The sequence below is a fragment of the Corvus cornix genome, chromosome 6, assembly GCF_000738735.6.
Source record: "Corvus cornix cornix isolate S_Up_H32 chromosome 6, ASM73873v5, whole genome shotgun sequence".
Lineage (NCBI taxonomy): Eukaryota > Metazoa > Chordata > Aves > Passeriformes > Corvidae > Corvus > Corvus cornix.
The window spans coordinates 31,444,955-31,462,740 of NC_046336.1; the positions used below are offsets into that span (position 1 = coordinate 31,444,955).

Genomic DNA, 17,786 nt, shown 5'->3' on the forward strand with positions numbered 1-17,786 from the left:
ATGCTTGTAACTCCCCCCAAAATGCAAAGAAACAATAGCATCAGGGTTTGTAGATACAAGACCACAAGAACAACATTATGACAACAGTAATGAGAGAAAACTGTGCCCCAGAGGCTCTGGAAAACACATTCCAAGCAACTGGAAAGGCTACAGAGCTGGAAGCGAAAGGCAAGTACAGACTTGGGAATGAAATATGCTTAACATTACAGAGGTCCAGGCACTTTGTGCAAGAAAGTCACAGGTGAAATGAAGGTAATGGCTTTGATATGGACATAGAGATAACCTTGCGCAAGCTTGAGAGTTTGCTTCAGTTAAAAATACATAGTAAAAGGAACAGCAGTAGTTCCCTGATCTCGTTATCAGCTTAAGGAAGGGCTGTCTTTAATGAAGGGACTCTACTGAACCAGACCAGTCCACTGGTCCTTAAGATCCAAGAGACAGAAATATATTAAAAGGGATATATGAAAGTTATACAGATATTGGAAAGTCACAAGTCATTTCTTAAAGTAGCTTCAAGTGAGGGAAGATTTATCACAAAATGTCACATACAGTGACTCAGAATGGCAATTCTACTTGAAAAAAAATCCAACAAACCAACCAACCTAAAAAAAACCTAGCCCACAAAACACTGGATAGAAGAAAAAAAAAAAAAAAAGCCATTACTGCCCGTTAGTATACTTCCATCCTCAGTTCCCCTGTAGGGCCTGTGGAAATTGCAGAAACAAAGACAACAACTGGTGTTCAGTACTTTAAGGAAGGCTTAACCCAAGTGTCCTCTGCTCCAAAATCAGACTGCAGGCAAACCAGGCTTCACCAAGGAACATGGCAAATTCATTACCATGGGAGTAAGATTCAGAATTCACACAACATCCTCCCTTTTCCAGTTCTTCCACCAATGCCACTCAAACCAAGAGACCCTTCCCTCACCTCCCTCCCTCTCCCCATGTAATTTAGATGGAGCAAGACCACATGTGCCGAATCCATGGCAGGTCACAGAAAGGTATTTACGATCCTAATTCAGCAAAATGACCTAACAACCAAAAAAGTATCAAAACTCAACTGAACACGGCAAAAACAAATTTATTACCCTCAGAAACATGATTTTATTTTATAAAAATGCTGCATTTTAAATGCTGCTCTTATTAAGGTGTCTTGGGGTGACCTTATGATGTGTATCCCATATTGCTGCCTATGCCCAGAAATTAATTCTTGTGCCTTTCTATGCCTCTAAACTAAGCCTGAGAGGGGGAAGGAAAAAACTGAGCAGAACTTTTTCAAAGCAGTTTGCAGCTTGTTCAAGGTCACACACAGATAGCAATGGGTTTTCCCCACTGCAGCAGGGGAGGGAGGAAGCACCCGGCTGGCTGCTCCCAGGACAGTTTTTGGCCAGTGGTTCAGCTGCTTTTTTTTTTTCTCCGGAGAGAGACTGAGAGTTAAATTTTTCCTTCCCTGGAATTTCGGATTTTTCCCCTTTTCTACTGGACTGCGTGATTGCTGTAACATCAGAGCACATCAGGAGGACTTTCCACCGGGCACAGAGGGCCTGGCCCTGGGCCACGCCCCAGCTCCGAGGAGACCAAAGGGAGGACTCTAACACTTTCCCAGGTTTTTCTCCACAGTGAGAGATTTTATTATTTAGCATTATTTTCCTTTCCCATGTGTCTGTTAAATAAATAGTTTTTATCTCTTTCACTTTCCTTTGAGGAAAATTTATTTTTTCCCGAACCTGGTGGGGGAAGGGTGGTTGTGCCTTCTCTCAGAGTATATTTCTAAATTTGGCCAAACCGGTACATAAGGTTTCTCTTGAGAAGGAGGAAAGTTCTTGGAGACTTTGAGGGTGTTCAAGAACTGCCCTGAACAGTGAGTCTGCATTGGGCACTCTGAAGCTGCTACTGAGCAAGGCCTGGGGGAGCAGTGCCCAGTAGAGCAGTTTCTTCTCAGTGCTTTAAATGACCACTAAGTGCAACAGCATTTTAAAGAAGCAAATGTGTAGTTAAAGGCACCTTAACGCCCTTAATGCTTATAATCAACGTGGACATTGCTGCTACTAACCGTGAAGCAAAGCTATTTTTGAGCTAGAGGAAAGGAAGAAAAGATTGGCAAAAAGAAATGACAATGTTCAGGGTCATTTTTTGATTACCTGGAACACAAAAAATGTTGGCATTTCCCCCTATTTTTCAGAGCATTCTTCATATCAGAAGCAAAATCTGATTTTTAAAGCCAACATTCTTAACAGAATTTCACAGAAGGATCAGAACAGAGCCCTAAAAAAAAAAAAGTCTCACTGCAGACTCCACCAAAGGGAAGTTATTGACTCTGTAATAGAGTAACAACCACGAGAATGAAGGTTTATTGCTTAAGTTATAGTCTTACAATCATCATGTAACATACACAAAGAATGTTTTAGCCTAAGTCATGAAAATACCCTCAGTGTTTTTCTTGGCCCATGTTTTTTTTCCTCTTACTCTTACAATAATTCTGCTGAATAGTTTCTCATAAGCTGTTCCTTGTCTGGGTTGTGTACCAATTTCACAAGTTCACCAATTCCATAAATTTGCATACTCAGGCCTCTCTCCTTCTTCAAATGTTTTGGGGATTTTCTTTTTTTTTTTATTAATGTATTTTGAAGTGTCAAGAGTCAGTCTTCTTCAGCACTCTCTGGGCTTCATAAGAAAGGGTAAAAATCACTGAATACTAAACAGACTTGAACAGCAAGTATTCTCTTTAGTTCTCATTCTGAGAGTGATGAACAAGTGGTGAAAAATAATTTTTCATTAAAAACACTTGTGTTTCTAAATTAATAAAAACTTAGGATTTTTCATGTGCCCCACAGAATGAGTAAGATCCATTCACCTCATTTTAGCTATCCCCAAAGAAATAATTTAGAATAAAGTTGGTCATATTGGTATCTTTTGTTCTATGACAAGAGGTAAGGACCTTCAACAGGCCGTTCATCCCATTTAAGGATCCTATCTGAGTATACATCTTAGGAAAAGCCAGTGAGGTCTCTGGAGATGCTCCTTGCTCCCCATGCTGGCTCAGTTGGCTTTCCTAAAGATGACAAAATAAGTCATAAATGTCAGAGTGGGCACAACCCCCTCTTGCATTTCCTCTTTGGAGGGTGTCTTTTGGGTGAAAGAGTCACATTCCTGAAGAAGAGCAGGCAATCCCTACCGCAGAAGACTCGAGGCAGGGGACAAAGGAAACTGACAGTCATTTCACATAAGATGCTGCAACAAAACCTGTGAACTGGATTTGAAAAAGGCAAGTGAAGCAGCCAGGGAAATACAAGCCATTAGCTTGTGCACATAGGCTTGCAAGAAATGGAAAAGCTAAATAAAAAGCGTAAGTTGGAAGGAAGTTTGTATCATGAAAACCCCACTGTCCTTTTATGACTGAGATAAATTACCTTTTCCCAGAGAAAAGCAATGCAGTAGATTTAATCCACCCTAGAGAATCAATTAATAAATTACTGTACAGGAAAGCTCTGTTTCAGGTGTAGTAGATAAGTACTAATATGGAGCTGTACAAGTGCACACACTGAAAGGGCTATGAAGGGAAAGGGTAGACTGGAAGGTGACCAAAATTACAATCTTGGGACCAGAAAATAAATAAATAAATGAATTAGTGTAAATAAATAAATTCATTCATACTGGCACGTAATATGACATTAAAACATTCTGCCAAAAAAGTAACTGAGGCTTGTGAGGTCTTAAAGAAAATCACTGGACACAAATCCAAGCACTCCAAAAGAGGTCTGAAAACAATGTCTTTGGCCCACTGGGGACTTGAGACAGTTAAAATACTTCCAATCTTTGTCTCCACCCTTTTCCTTGTTTTTTTATAAGATCTGTAGACATCTAAATACCTAAAGGATTTATGTATGTATTTACACGTGTATGTATATCATTATTCTTTAGCATTAAAGCAAAACTGCAGACCAAATTTACAATACAGACTTTATACTTTATCAACAGATATATGCCACAATATAAATTGTTGACTTAAATTTAACTGCTGCAGATTCTGGCAGACAATAAAATAACATAGAAGACTGGTATTTAAAAGTAGAGCACAAGATCTCCCTTCCTGTTATGAAGTAGAAATACCTTAGGGTTTTATAAAAAGAGTTCCTAAATGTCTCATTTTACTTTGATACAACAGTACACAAACCCTACCAAAATGCAACAATCTGCCTATTTTGATCTATCCACCAGTGCCAGACATTAGGAACGAAAGAGGCATCAGCAGTAACGTTTTCACAGCCTTAACCATACCACAACACAGCCTCAAGCTCAACTACCTTACCCTTGCACAGTCCAACAGGCACTGTGGGGTTAAATCCGCTGCCTCCATAGAACGCACAGACCCCGTGGCTCAACACTTTTCTCCAGTGTCCGCATGGTTTTACGCAGACCCTGGGCCATGACGCTTCCAGGGCATGATGCTCAATACTGATTTACAACCATCTGCACCGGGGCCTTGGCTGGAATGCTCTGCTGCTCTTCGCCACCCACACACCTCCCCGCTCTTCCCACAGAAACCTGAGAGCAGGAGGGACAGAGAACGTCCCGGTGTCACTGTGGTGTAGAACTAGGGAGCAGCCAGCACAGCACTCCCTCACAGCAGGAGCTGGGGAGCATCCCTGCACCCCCCCCATTACTACAGCCTCAAGGACTGGGTATCAGCAGAAACTCCGCACAGGCCCTGGCACTGCAACTACAGAGTCACAGAACCATTTCAGTTCAGAAAGACCAAGATCATCAAGTCCATCTACAGCTATCTCCAATATGAGATCATGTATTCTCTCCCCACAGTCTTGTGCTTCATTACATTCTAAATTGAGCCTGTGGACTTCAGCCTTCTCTAATACATGACCCTGGCCTATGCCCATGCAGTGACCTCATAAAGCAGCTGTTAGTAACACAACTGTGTACGATCACATAACCACAATGTCCTAATGCATGTCATGCACACACAGAGTGCAAATCAAGGGATATCAAGGCTGCAAAGACAACTCCAGTTCTGGCAGTATTTAACTTCTAAAAGCTCAGCTCCACACTATAAATGGGGCTTTTGCAGAGCCTTGGTGTTAGTTTTCTTGGGGTTTTTCTTCTTGTTCAGGGAAAGGGAAGAGGTAAAACAGAGGAACAGCATAAATACACCTGAGAAAGCAGACACTCCATTGTACAGTGCTATAGAGATGCACTTGGTTGCCAACAGCTCGTATGTACACCAGACTACACAACCTGAGCTAAGAAATTAAGATCCAGTTTTTAATACTCATTCTTTGGCAGTATTAAGATATTACTGTTGAATATCTCACTTTATCTTAAATATGTCTGATGTCTTCCAGCTGAAGAGACAGATTCAGTGATCTTATGCTCTTTTCTTACATACTGCAATGCAGAGAATTAAACCTTTTTCTTATAAATTACCTCGACATGCATTCCACAACTTAGCCTTGATTTTTGTTTTAACAAACAGTAAATATATCTGCTCCACTTTCTGCACATTTTCTCTCTCCTGCTACCTCCAGTTTGCATCCTTCCTATTTCTTCTCCCATTCACTCTTCCATTTTTGTTTTTACTTCTCTGCTATTTCCACGTATGCTGCTTGTCTGTAATTTTTTTTTCCCTAATTCTACACTACCTGCAATAATTTCTCATCAGTAACACTTCATCTCTTCATTAGGCATAAAGGATTCCCTTCGCTGCCTGAGGTTATTTGTGGAAATTAACTGAGGAGGTTATGGCAGCATAAATACAGAGTTCTCTCCTGGTGAAGTGTCCCCTTGCAATCAGCTGGACCTGAAAGGCCCAGCTGGGATAGAATAGTTTAGGTTACACCTGAGGGCTGCAATCTACCTACATTTTACCTGTAAGCTGAAAAAGTTAAAAATAACAAAACCAGGAAGCAACCAAGCAGCTCTCACACAGCTCGATGTCTGTTCATTGCAGATCATATAAACACAGGCGGAAAAGAGAAGTACATGTGCCTTTTTTCCACTCCTATTGAACAACAAAGACAGTGAATTCTTTGAAGTACTGCAAAGTCATTTGAGATGTCACCATGCTTGATGTCCCTTGAAACAAGCAAACAACCACAACCAGTGTTGTGTCTCCCTGTCTTCTGCAGACAGACAGGTTTAGGTATATTATATATATTACTGTCAAAGCAAGGCAACAGAACAGAAATCACTGTCAACTCCTAATGTCTTTAAATGCTATCAGTTTCAAGAAAAACGGGCTCAGCTTTTAAATGAGAATCAAAACTTTGCTTTTCTATGCTGCTTCTCTTGATATCTGTCACAGTACTTCCAGAAATCATGAAGAAAGGAATGCAATGGCGACATTTTTTCAATTTTCTCATCACAATATAGTAAGATAAAAACAGGCAAGTCTATTTCAAACTCTTCCCACTATTCTGTCCCTTTTGCCACTTCACTACAATGTCAGTTTACTCTTGTTCACGTGAAGATGGTTCTGCCCTGGACATATTTGAACTTTAACTAAGAGCAAGCTCAAACAAAATTCCTGTCTTTTCTTGTGGTAAAATGAAGCAAATATCAGTCAAATGTAAGGTACTAGACATTTGTTTAGATTGACAGAGCTAGAATTTAGACTTCTGAGTTCAGGAAGCTAAATCCCATAGTCCAGAGATGTACAGACTTGGAGAAAATCTCTTAGGAGCAGTTTAACTGCCCAACTACTAGACTCGCAACCACTGAAAACATGGACGTACTGGGGACTCCACAGATAATTTCTTTTTTTTTTTTTAATTAAGTATACACGATGAAAAACAGAGAATCATTTACAGAAAACACAGGAACCATTTCTAAAATAGTGCAGTTACACCCCCTGTGGCCAGTACAGGCATTTGCAATACAGGTACTCAATATAGGATGCCCTCTTTTTTAATACTATGAAAATGTAAAGGAGACTACTAAACATTTTAGAAAGTTTCAAACTTGCTTTGCAAAAACTGAAGATTTTTTGGGACATCTGATCAACAGTCTTTAAAGTGGAAGTACACACAAATCATGCACCTCCTTCTCTGAGTTTGCCTTTCATCTGCTTAGAGCAGGTGTGGTAAGGCCAGTGCAACAACATGGGAAGCTCCTGCCTCATTAGTTACAAGTCTTCAAACATTGTGACATGCATTAAGAACCCCAGTAACAGCCTTCCATAACTTAAGAAACCTTACAGAGATCATGTAACTCAAAATTTTAGAAGTGAGTTTTGCACTGCATGGTCTCATCCTAACTCGACAGCTTGCTGAAAGGAGAGCAGAGACCTCAGAGGGAACCATCAGTGCACCACCCATACGTTACATCAGAGACCCACAGGATTCACTTTAAATGTGGCGGATAAAGGCAAGGTTACACCACCATAAAAGCTCCAGAAACCAGACTCACCGGCCTTGGTGAGATGCTGCACATGCATCATGACCCCCTCGGTGTAAGCTCCTGGCTCATAGTTGTCCATCTCCCCCGCCACGATGTGAGCGACCCTGGCGGCGCGGCCACGGATGGCACCCGCGGCACGGTCCAGGCCCTCGGCATCCTGCTCCCTCAGCGCCACGATGCACCGGTTCACGTCCTCCAGGATGTGGCTCTCTGCAAGCACAATGGTACTGCTTTAACACACGCTTCTTATGCACTCAGACACCACTTACACACACAGCTGAGCTTGGCTGCAAAACTTACAGTGGGAAACCTACACTGAACTGCCTTGAAATTCTGCTAACAACTTCCCGATTCCTAGAATTCAAAGGCACTGTAATACCTTCCTATAAGCAAGAGCAACAATAAAATACTGAGTCAGAAAGTGTCATAAAAATATGAAAACCATAAAGCCTTACACACAAGGTAAGTATTTGCAAAATGAACAAAAATTTATTAAAGCTGCTACTTTATTGTTGAAACCTTCTTAAGCCACTGTGACATTTTCCCTAAAGAGTCTCCAATGACAAACAGTTGCTCAACAACTAAACCAACTTCTTTTATATCCATGCCATAGGATGCTCATGCTAAATCAAACTCTAAAGTAAATTATCACCCCCTTGTCTTTCTAAACATAAATTTTTAAACTGGCAATAGTAAAGTTATGTTTGTGCTTACAAAACCATTCTTTGATACTCAAATACGTAGAAATGAGGAAAAAAACATCAGCAGGAAGGACAAAGATGAAGGAGAAAATACTGGAACTAAAGACTGGTCCTAAACTAAAGGGTAACAAGCATAAGAAAGTATTCAAATCAAGCTAGAAAACAGTAATGTCAGGGGCTACAGAGAGAACAGTTATGTGGTATGTTAATATTTCCATCTATACAACCAATATTGAAAGACATAGTCCTTTTTTTTTCAGGCAGAGTAATGCAAATATAAAATCTAACTTATGGTACAAAGGTAGTATTTAAAATAAGTTTTTAAATGATAATATGTTTACTGCTTTAAAGCTTAAATACTTCTTAAAAGCTTCCCTATTAGTGCTGATATTTAATTTCCTTTCCTACACAGATCTACAATCTGCTTTGTCTCTCCAGAGAATGTACTACAAGAGCATTAGAAGTGCACTTTGTGAAGGCAATAGATTTGCTCCATCTTCAAAAGCACCAGTGAAACTTCCCTTGCACTAAGCAATGAATTAATTCAGAGCTTACAGGTTTCTTGTTAATTCACATGACTGCTATTCGGTACATGAGTATTAAATTATGTTTTATGTTATACAATAAATTGGACAATCACAGTAACTTGGACAGATAAAACACACCATTAGGTAATCCTAAATTACTAACTGGATCTGGCATGAGTATCTTGGGATCCTGCCTATGCAAAAACCTATGAATTCTGGTTCAGTTTATGAAATGGCTACATCACAGAATGCCTCTGGAAACATAAGTGTCCTTATCTTTTTCAGATCCATGTCACCACCTCCAAGGTCAGCAGAAAAAAAGAAATTTAGCAATGCTGACTTTGTCAGCACTCCGTGTTCATTTGGTAGCTGCACCCATGGACTGACAGCTCCATGCAAAAAGGCACTCAGCACTGGCAGCTACTTCAGTTCCTCCCATGCCAAACACAACATATCCAGCTGGGAAAGAAGGCACCAAATGACCAGGTGCACAAAGAGGTTCCAGGCACTAACCTGTGCTGTACAGGTTAGAACTTACCTTTCCTTTTCCAGGCATCTCTTCCTGTGTGCTTCCACAACGGGAGGCTTCCAAACCAACCAGTTTGTCAATGTGCACAATGATGGAAAGAGAGGGCTGACATGCACAGAATGCAGAGAAACTACTAAAATACCCCACTTCTGCTGCCACAGTTACGTCTAAAATGAAGTAGTACGGGCCACGACTGTATTAGTTTTAATACTGTCCATGTGTTAGCAGAGACAATGACAGAAGTGGATAGTACAACCACCACTTTAAGGGTCTTGGTGTGAAGAATACACTGCTTTTTACTGTCCAGCAAAGACAGTGGTTAAAGGGCTTAATCCTGTGTAAACAGAAAAGCAGGGCTCTTCTGGGATCTACCAAGCAAAATCTCCATAATGGAAAGACACAGTCACCTGGTTATTTCATACGACATGAATCTCATGGGCATTAAAAAAATAAAACTGCCTGTGGCCTAATGGACATACTGCATGAATGGAACACATGGTGGAAAGCTCCCAGTTTCCCAACCCTTCTAAGGGATGTCACTAACAACATGTTTACGGAACAGCAAACTTGAGACCAGATGCTCAAGAGAAACGCAGTTAGACCTGTATGTTGTAAGCCTGAGATTCCCATCAGCAGCTTCCTTCCAAAATGGCAAGGCTCCTTTTAAGGCATTTTACAACTGGATATAAATTAGACTGTGATGTATGCTTTCAGATACTGTGCTTCAAAGATGACAAAGAGGGACACAGATTTTATTTTGTATTGTCCATCCACCTCCTACTAGAAAAGAAGTGCAACAGCTTTTCTTGCTCCATCCATCCATGGCCACATGTCAAGGATCACTGGGAACCTGCCCAATGCCATCTGTGTGTCAGACACTCCCAAGCCCTGGGCAGCATGACAACAGATACAATGGGCACACACAAAAATCACAAGTGAGCTTGTCCCCAGCACAGGCACTGCCCAGCAGCACCTGCTGAATACCCACAGCCAACAGGCAGCCTCTCACAATGTTCTGAAGCTCTTCCCAGATGAGCTACTTTACAATCAATAAAACTTCGCTTAACTTAATTTTCTCAAGGCACAAATAAGCTTATGCATTTGCCTTAGGAGATCTAACAGAAAAGAAAAGAAACAGCACTGATCACAGTCCAGCTGAGATTGTTTTAACCTCTATCTTTCTTACAGATACTTCCTCTTCCTATACAAAATGCATTAGGTCAACTTTTGATTTTCATCCAAGTATCTTACTTTCCAAAGCAGAAAAGGAAGATTAGGATGATGTACCATCTCTTTGTCATGAGTCAATGTCTAGCAGAAGAGTTAATTGTAACAGTGGATTGATAGATGCTTAAGGAAATTGTCAGATTGCCATGGTTGCCACAGCAATTATCACGAGCAGTGCACTGCACCTTCTGATTTCCCTCTGGGATTTTGGTGTTAGTCAAAAATGGCCAAAAATCATATCTCAGCTGAGCTAACCAATGGCTAATAAAGCTGTCTGTTAAAGCCATGACTCAGACTGTCTCTGGGACAAAATCAATAGCTCTTCCTTTGCATGTCATCTAAGAAAAAGACAGGTGATGCCCTTCCACTCACTTGGCACTAATTAAGGCCTCAGTTGAAGCACTTTATTAAAGTTTCTCTGTTTAGCTAAAAAAAAAAAAAAAAGTGAACTAAATGGAAACATTATGAAAAAAAGAAAAAAAATTACTAGAAATTTTAAAAATGTAGTACATGAAGAAGCATTATAAAACTCAATTTGGTCTCCTGAAGACAAGACAAAAATTAAACATTCTTCTCTGCAAGCCTTAAATCATAAAATTAGGAATGTATGCAGTGATAGTCTAGCCAAAAAAAAAGATTTCTATCTTTTCCTATCTGTTGGCATGATAAAACGGGAAGCAAAGAAACTTTGTACAAAAAGTCAGCTTCCTTTCAGATAACTCCTATTCCCTGGCCATGGTACCTTACAGTGCTCATCAGAAAAGGATTCCAAGTTTTCCAATAATGGCACTACCTAGCATGGCAAAAGACATGCTCCCACAGACTCATAATGCTTTTATGAACTCCAAAAAGGTATCTGACAGCAAATAAACATTAAGAACATCCATACTTAGATTTAGCAAGTTTTAGTGCCAAAGTTAAGAGAACAAAGCAACTAAGCGGAAAGTGCAAGTCCCAGTATACAACTCACTGCTATCACTCCTCTTGTATTCAGATAGAAAAAAAAAAAAAAAAAAAACCACAAAACCAAAAAAACCTCAAGTTAATCTAATTCCCACCTTTTTGCTACATACTGAAGTTCAGACAATACTCAAGGCTAAATCTGCATCAGCAATCTTATGAAACAGATTTTCTTGGCACTTGCAGCTCTTTTAATAAAATATCTATATTCTACAAGCAAGACAGTCTTAGTCACTACTCAGAAATAAAATCACTGGTAATCACCTAATGTCCAAAGTTCCTGGCAATTTCAAGAGAAGAATTTTTAAATTAATAGAAAAGTGCAGAAAAATAAATACTTAAAACAAGGAAAATACTTGTCCTTTCTTCTCTAATTGTATTAACTAAACATCCTTCATCTGCTAAATCTAAGGAACTAAATGGTAATTTCTAATATTGTTAGTTGCTAATCCATCTGACAACACTGTCATTCTGTCTCAGACCAAGGGTGGTACTGACAGGCAGGGTCCCCAGTTGTCTGGTATTTACCCAAATGCATTCACACTTCCAAAATGCTCCAGCTTTAAACACACAGAGCTATAACATAAAAAGTGTTAAAGTGTCTACTGTCCAGCTTAAAAGGCAAGGAGGATCCAGAAAGCTACGGGCTAAAGCTTCACCTCAGTTCCTGTAAAAATTATGAGGCAAGACCTCAAGGAAAACATTTCCAGGCACCAGAAGGACAAGAAGATTATTAGGAACAAACAGTACTGATTTACTACTACAGGCAAATCAAGCATGGACAAACTGATTGCTTTCAGTGACGAAGGACTGGCTCTATGGATGAGGGCAGTGCTCTGGTTATCCCTTACCTGAAAAACACTTGTGCCAGTGTCCCCAGCCTCCCTACAGGGAAACAAGGGTGGCAGTACCTGGGCAGGTGAACAGCCATGGGCAGGTGAACAGCCCTGCAGGCTCACCAAAGAGCAGGCAGTAGGACCAAGTTACACAGTGTGCTGGGAAAGCTGCTCCTCAGGAAGGGGGGATGACAAGGCTGGGACCATTTAAGGCCAGACACAGCACACATCCTGAGCAGCTCTGGAGGTGACATCGACTGGGCAGATTGGCTGGCTCAAACTCCAGAGGACAGGGCTGCCACCCAGACCAACCCTGACAAGCTGAACAAATGCACCAACAGGCAATTGGTCAGCAGGAAAGCAAAGGAAACTTGAGACTTGATATAATGAAAAAAAAAAATAGTTTCTCCACTATGAGCATGGGGAAACATTTGAACAAATTGCCTGTGAAGATCAGAAATTAATTGGTGTAGACAACTGGGTGCAAATGCTGTTGTTCTTAGGTGCTAGAGAAAATGAATTTATATTCCCTTTGCGGCAGACTTTTCCAGCACTGTTTAACTATAACCTCCCTTTGAAAGGGGAGTTGTGATGCCAAGAAAGATCAAGCATATACATGAGAAGCCTCCTGAGTTAACATGTATGCCTCATGTTAATGGATACTAGGCTGCAAGTACAGATTTTCCTGAAAGAACAACATGTCCACAAAATTTGCCAGAGTGTTCCAGAAAACAGTAAGCTAACTTGGAAGACAGGTAAAATCTAAGACTATCCAGTATCACGGGACATAAGACAGAAATATGGTGTCTGTCTCAAACAGTAAGCTGGAGGCTGCAAGACAAGCTAGAAGACAACAGAAGAATAAAAATGGAAGATGACTGTGGGGAGAGAAAAGCGGGAATACTATGAAAATAGCCCCCTAGGCAATGTTCTTCAGGATCTATCATTATCTGTGCAAGTCCCTATAGATTATTTTTCAGGGAAAAGAGACACAATACTTTATGTTTTTAGAAACTTAAACCTGTAGCCTGAAACATTGGTTTCAGTTCTGTTCCCAGAAAATACTAACTGAAGTGTGTATTTCTTCCAGGGTGATCAAAGCATTGACTGAGTTGGCAGCTTCTCCTTAAGGTTCATTTTCATTCACATATGCATGAATGAGTCTGAAACGCCAGTACCTAAACTCATGAAACCTAAAAAACACAAACAAAAAAACTCACACAAAAAAACCCATCAACACAAACAGAAAAACACACCAAAAAAAAAAAAAAAAATCAACAAAAACAACCCAATCCACACAGTAAAACCAAACCCACCCAAAATTCTCTGCCACATCACCACCAAAACAGAAAGAGAGAATATGCCTTAAATAAGTATCTACTAATTACAGAGTTGGCAGCCCAAAATTATCAGTTTAACTGGCTGATAAAGGTTTCAGATTACAGAAAATTTCTCCCCCTGCATGAGTGAGAATCTTACAGCAATATTAATCCTTTCCAGAGTTTAATTCCTCTCCCTCATTCCTTTTAATGTGATTACAGTAAGACTTGGTTGATTTGAGATGCTAACTGCTTGTGCTTCAATCCTTGCCCTCCACTTCTTGGGCACAAAATTCAGCCCTCAGACAGGTTTCTGGACTGTCAGCTTCCCCATTCAGCAACCAGGTGTATTCCAGGACCTTGGGGAAATGAAAGAAGCACCAGCTTTAACTCTCAGCATGTTTCAGTGTCTCTCCTCTCCTAAAGCTTCACACAAGCCAAGCTCAGAGAGCTCTGAAAACAGGGAAGTTCCCTGTAGAAGTACACAGGCCAACCTGGATCCAGGTAAGGATCTGGAGAGAGCACAGGCGGACAAGACGTAGACCAGAAGCACGAACACTGGGACAGGACCGAGATAAAGGGAAGCCAGAAAAAGCAAAAATGTCAACATATCCAGCTGGGCAGGGGTCACTTCTCCATTTCCAGACTTCAGCTGTTCCCTGGGCTGCAAGCCCAAGGAAACACTTCCCTTCAGAAACATGCAGGGGTGACACGCACTCACAGAACTTGGCCCCAGCCCCTTCACTTGGCCCAGTCCTCTTAAACACAACCTTCTTGTGTCAGGTGAAGAAGTTATTCATTTTAGGGACAATCCACCTCCATCCTTCACATACACATGTAAAGGTCTGCAAGGACTTGGGCCTCAGAGGTGCCCATTTCTCATCTCTGGCTACAGTCACCTCAGAATGCTTAGCTCAGTTTTTATCCTAAACTTACGGGGGATGGTTCATACTTCTCCTCAACAATATACAGAAGCAACATAGAATTTTTTATGTATTAATACTCTGTAACATGCTGCTGACTCTGCAGGATCAGAAGGGAAAACCAAAGAATTGGAAATGGCAGCAGGACAGGAAAGAGGAGACCATGAGGAAGTAAAACAAAGCATTCTTGTTGAATCCTTAGAAATCACTGTAACCACAAATAGTGTTTGCAGTATGCCCTCCTGCCCCTTTTCAACTGCTACTAAATTCCAGAATGAACACAGCCAATTTTACTCAGACTAGCAATGTCTCAGCTATGACCTAGGTAATTATAATGTTGATAACCCAGGTAAATTATGGCAATAACAATTCTCTCACAGAAGAGCATTCTCTTCACCAAAGTAGTATAACCAAAAATAGTGAACTTTTTCCAAGAAGGTAATTTACCTTACTAACAAATTCATCGACTTCAACTTCTTGAAGTACAATGCAATAAAGCTCTTCAACCTTAATTTGACCACATTAACCCCTGAAAACAATGACCAGAATGCCATTTGGCCAACACGAGGCAGCAAACCTTTTTCTAGGAAAACTAGACTAGGAAAACTTTTTCTGTGTCAACTACAGCAGAGAGACTGATACTTCAATGTGCAGTTATTTACATTAGAATTCTCATGGTACATGTGCAGCCTGGTCTAGCTGATGGTGTCCCTGCCCAAGGCAGGGGACTGGATGGGTTTCAAAGTCCCTTCCTGCCCAGACCACTCTATGATTCTATGATCTCCTAGATGTGCTCACAAACCGTCCCTATTTCCTCTTCCATAGCAAGTCCTGTTTCAACTAACCTGCTTTATACACCCTGCTTTGCTAAACTGCTCCAAAAAGTAGCTAGTAATGTATTAGGTGTAAATACCTCAAGAAACAGTGCTTCCAGACAAATCCAAGAAGCCATGAGTTATCAGCATACACCCTTCTCCTCCAACAATGCTTTTTAGGAATTTAAGTTTTAGTGAACACAGAATGCTAGAAAAACATTTCCACATGACCTTAATTCTGCATTAACAGGTTAATTGACTCTGGTTTTTCACTTCTGCAGTGTGAGGCTGGCAAATGAGCGGTAACAGTCAAAATGAAGCTGCTGAGGACTGGGGCAGGAGAGACAGGGAATCACTGCAAGGATAATGGGATTCACCAGAATAAAGAACCTCAGAGAGGTTGTTCTTGGTTTGAATACAATACGGACCCAGCTGTGAGCAGCAGGATGGACTAGACCTTCAAGTCCCTTCCAACCACAGTGGTTTTAGGATTCTGTGATAGAGAGGGAAGAACAGTAAGAACTGCCAGCCAAAACGAGCATGGCTAAGGCGGACATAGCAGGCTCCCCAAATGACTGGAACACACCTCTTCTGCATCAGCAACGCCTTTTACAGACATTGTCATAAAATTGTTCACAACATTTGCCACCAACTGGCAGCCTTAGCTTAAACTTTTCTTTTGAGCTTGTTACCTTAGACATAGTCATTACTTTTCACTCTTTAGCTACTGGGTAATGGAGAATTATTTGTCTTACAAAATCCTGTCACATTTTCCCTTAGTATGTGGCAGTCAGCTCAAAAAATACACACGTTAACCATTTTCTTTATGTTCAGTCTGGGCCTGTTCCCTTCATTTCCACCGCAATGCACAACCAGAGCCTTCATTATTCTCCACAGAACATTCCCTCTCAAAAAATACAGGAGACAGTTTCCCTTTCTGTCCTTTTATAAATTCTGGGAGGCTTCTTTTTCCAGGAGATGAACTACAGAAGGGGAGATACTTTTCTTGGCAATTTGTTCCTTTGTTTCTTCATTGTCATTAGCTTTGCAGCAGCCTGCTAGAACTGCCTGTGGAAGAATTCTTAACAACAGGAGAGCATTCTCCTTCAGCATATAAGCAGAGGACTGTGTCACATAAAAAATGCTCCACAAGCCTTTGCTTGGTCTTTTGTGCCTCACCTGCCTGGTTTCAATGCAGAGTTGCTTACACACCCAATTAATTAAAGCAGATAGAAGCTACCAAAAAAAAAAAAAAAAAAGTTGCATTCTCAGGGCTATGAAAGTTGAGATTCAATTTTCCATATCATTTGCTCTGCCAAAAGAAAAGAACTGAAGTCTGAACTTTTATTGCCTTAGGTGAAATATGAACTAGCCCAAAACAGGGCATAAATAAATTTGTTTTCTGCCCTTCTATGGCTGGGAAATGGAAAATTTATTGTTGCTTTCTAAATTCTGCATTCAGAATCCAAATCTAGCTAAAATATTGCCTAACTTCATGAAAATATCTCTTAGAAACTCAGAAAGGCCTTGATAAATCATAAATCTTTAAGTCTAAAATGGCAAAAGCAATGTTTTCTGAGTAAGGGATTATCTAAAGGAATTAGTTTACGCCAGGAATTACACCGAGACTTATCTCATTGGAAATGAAAGTCTTCGGAACAGGGAAACAACTAGCCAGATTATAGGGAAATAGTTCATAGCACCTGCCTTAAAAATCAATGCATAGCTGATAACCTAGTTCATAATTTCAGGGCAGATGCTATAGAATGAAGAGCTGGCATTCTTCCCAGTTTGGACCAAACAGCATAAAAAGAAATTTGCAATTACTAGGGAATATTCAATGTCTGTCTTTGCATCAGCTGGAAGGTTTGGACAATTTGTTACCTTCAAAAGATTTCATTTCCTTGGGTGGGGAGAGAGGAGAATTAACAAATGTGATATTATCTATTTCCTTTTGCTGTATCAGTGGTGTAAAATTGGAGAGCTTTGTGTTACCTGTTTCACAGCACATTCAACAAAGCAGACTATTATGTTAAATGGTGGCTATTTGACTGTCTATGAAATATTGTCAAAAGATAATAGCCATCTGCCACTCTTCAATAATTGCTTAGGTGAAGATACTGACTTTATGATAATATTCTCTTGTTACAGCTTTGTATATCCTTTAGTGAGCATGTGATCAACACCTAATAATGCTGTTTGACACAACAACCAAGGCACAGACAGGGCAAGTGTTAAGAGAGAGAAAACGTTTCATTGACAAGAGACAATTGGGGTAGGAAACTCCCAAGTCTCCCTACAAAAACAGTAACTTTTAAACTGTGACAAACTTGTCAATTTTCCTGCTGTATCCTCCTCTGCAAATTGGATTGTTTGCTGGTGAAAAGTTACCTCTCACTTGCAGAGAAAAGCTGCCTCTTCATTAGATCAGTTTTCCCACTAAAATCTAAGCTGATACCATTTTTGCTCTTGGTGGAGGACGGGTGCTGCTGGTTTGTTTTCAACTTGTTGGGGTTTCAGAGGACCTAAAGTTTGGGAGG

General features: G+C 40.5%; 1 protein-coding gene across 4 annotated transcripts in view; it reads right to left on the minus strand.

Annotated features, from left to right (window-relative positions):
- Positions 1 to 17,786, minus strand: part of CTNNA3 (catenin alpha 3) — a 430,393-nt gene that overhangs the window by 101,306 nt on the left and 311,301 nt on the right. For all 4 annotated transcript variants that reach the window (XM_019286635.3, XM_019286634.3, XM_010400758.4 and 1 more), the window contains one exon: positions 7,419 to 7,619. In XM_019286635.3, coding sequence (XP_019142180.1) covers positions 7,419 to 7,619 — 201 coding nt within the window. The remainder of the gene's footprint in view (positions 1 to 7,418; positions 7,620 to 17,786) is intronic.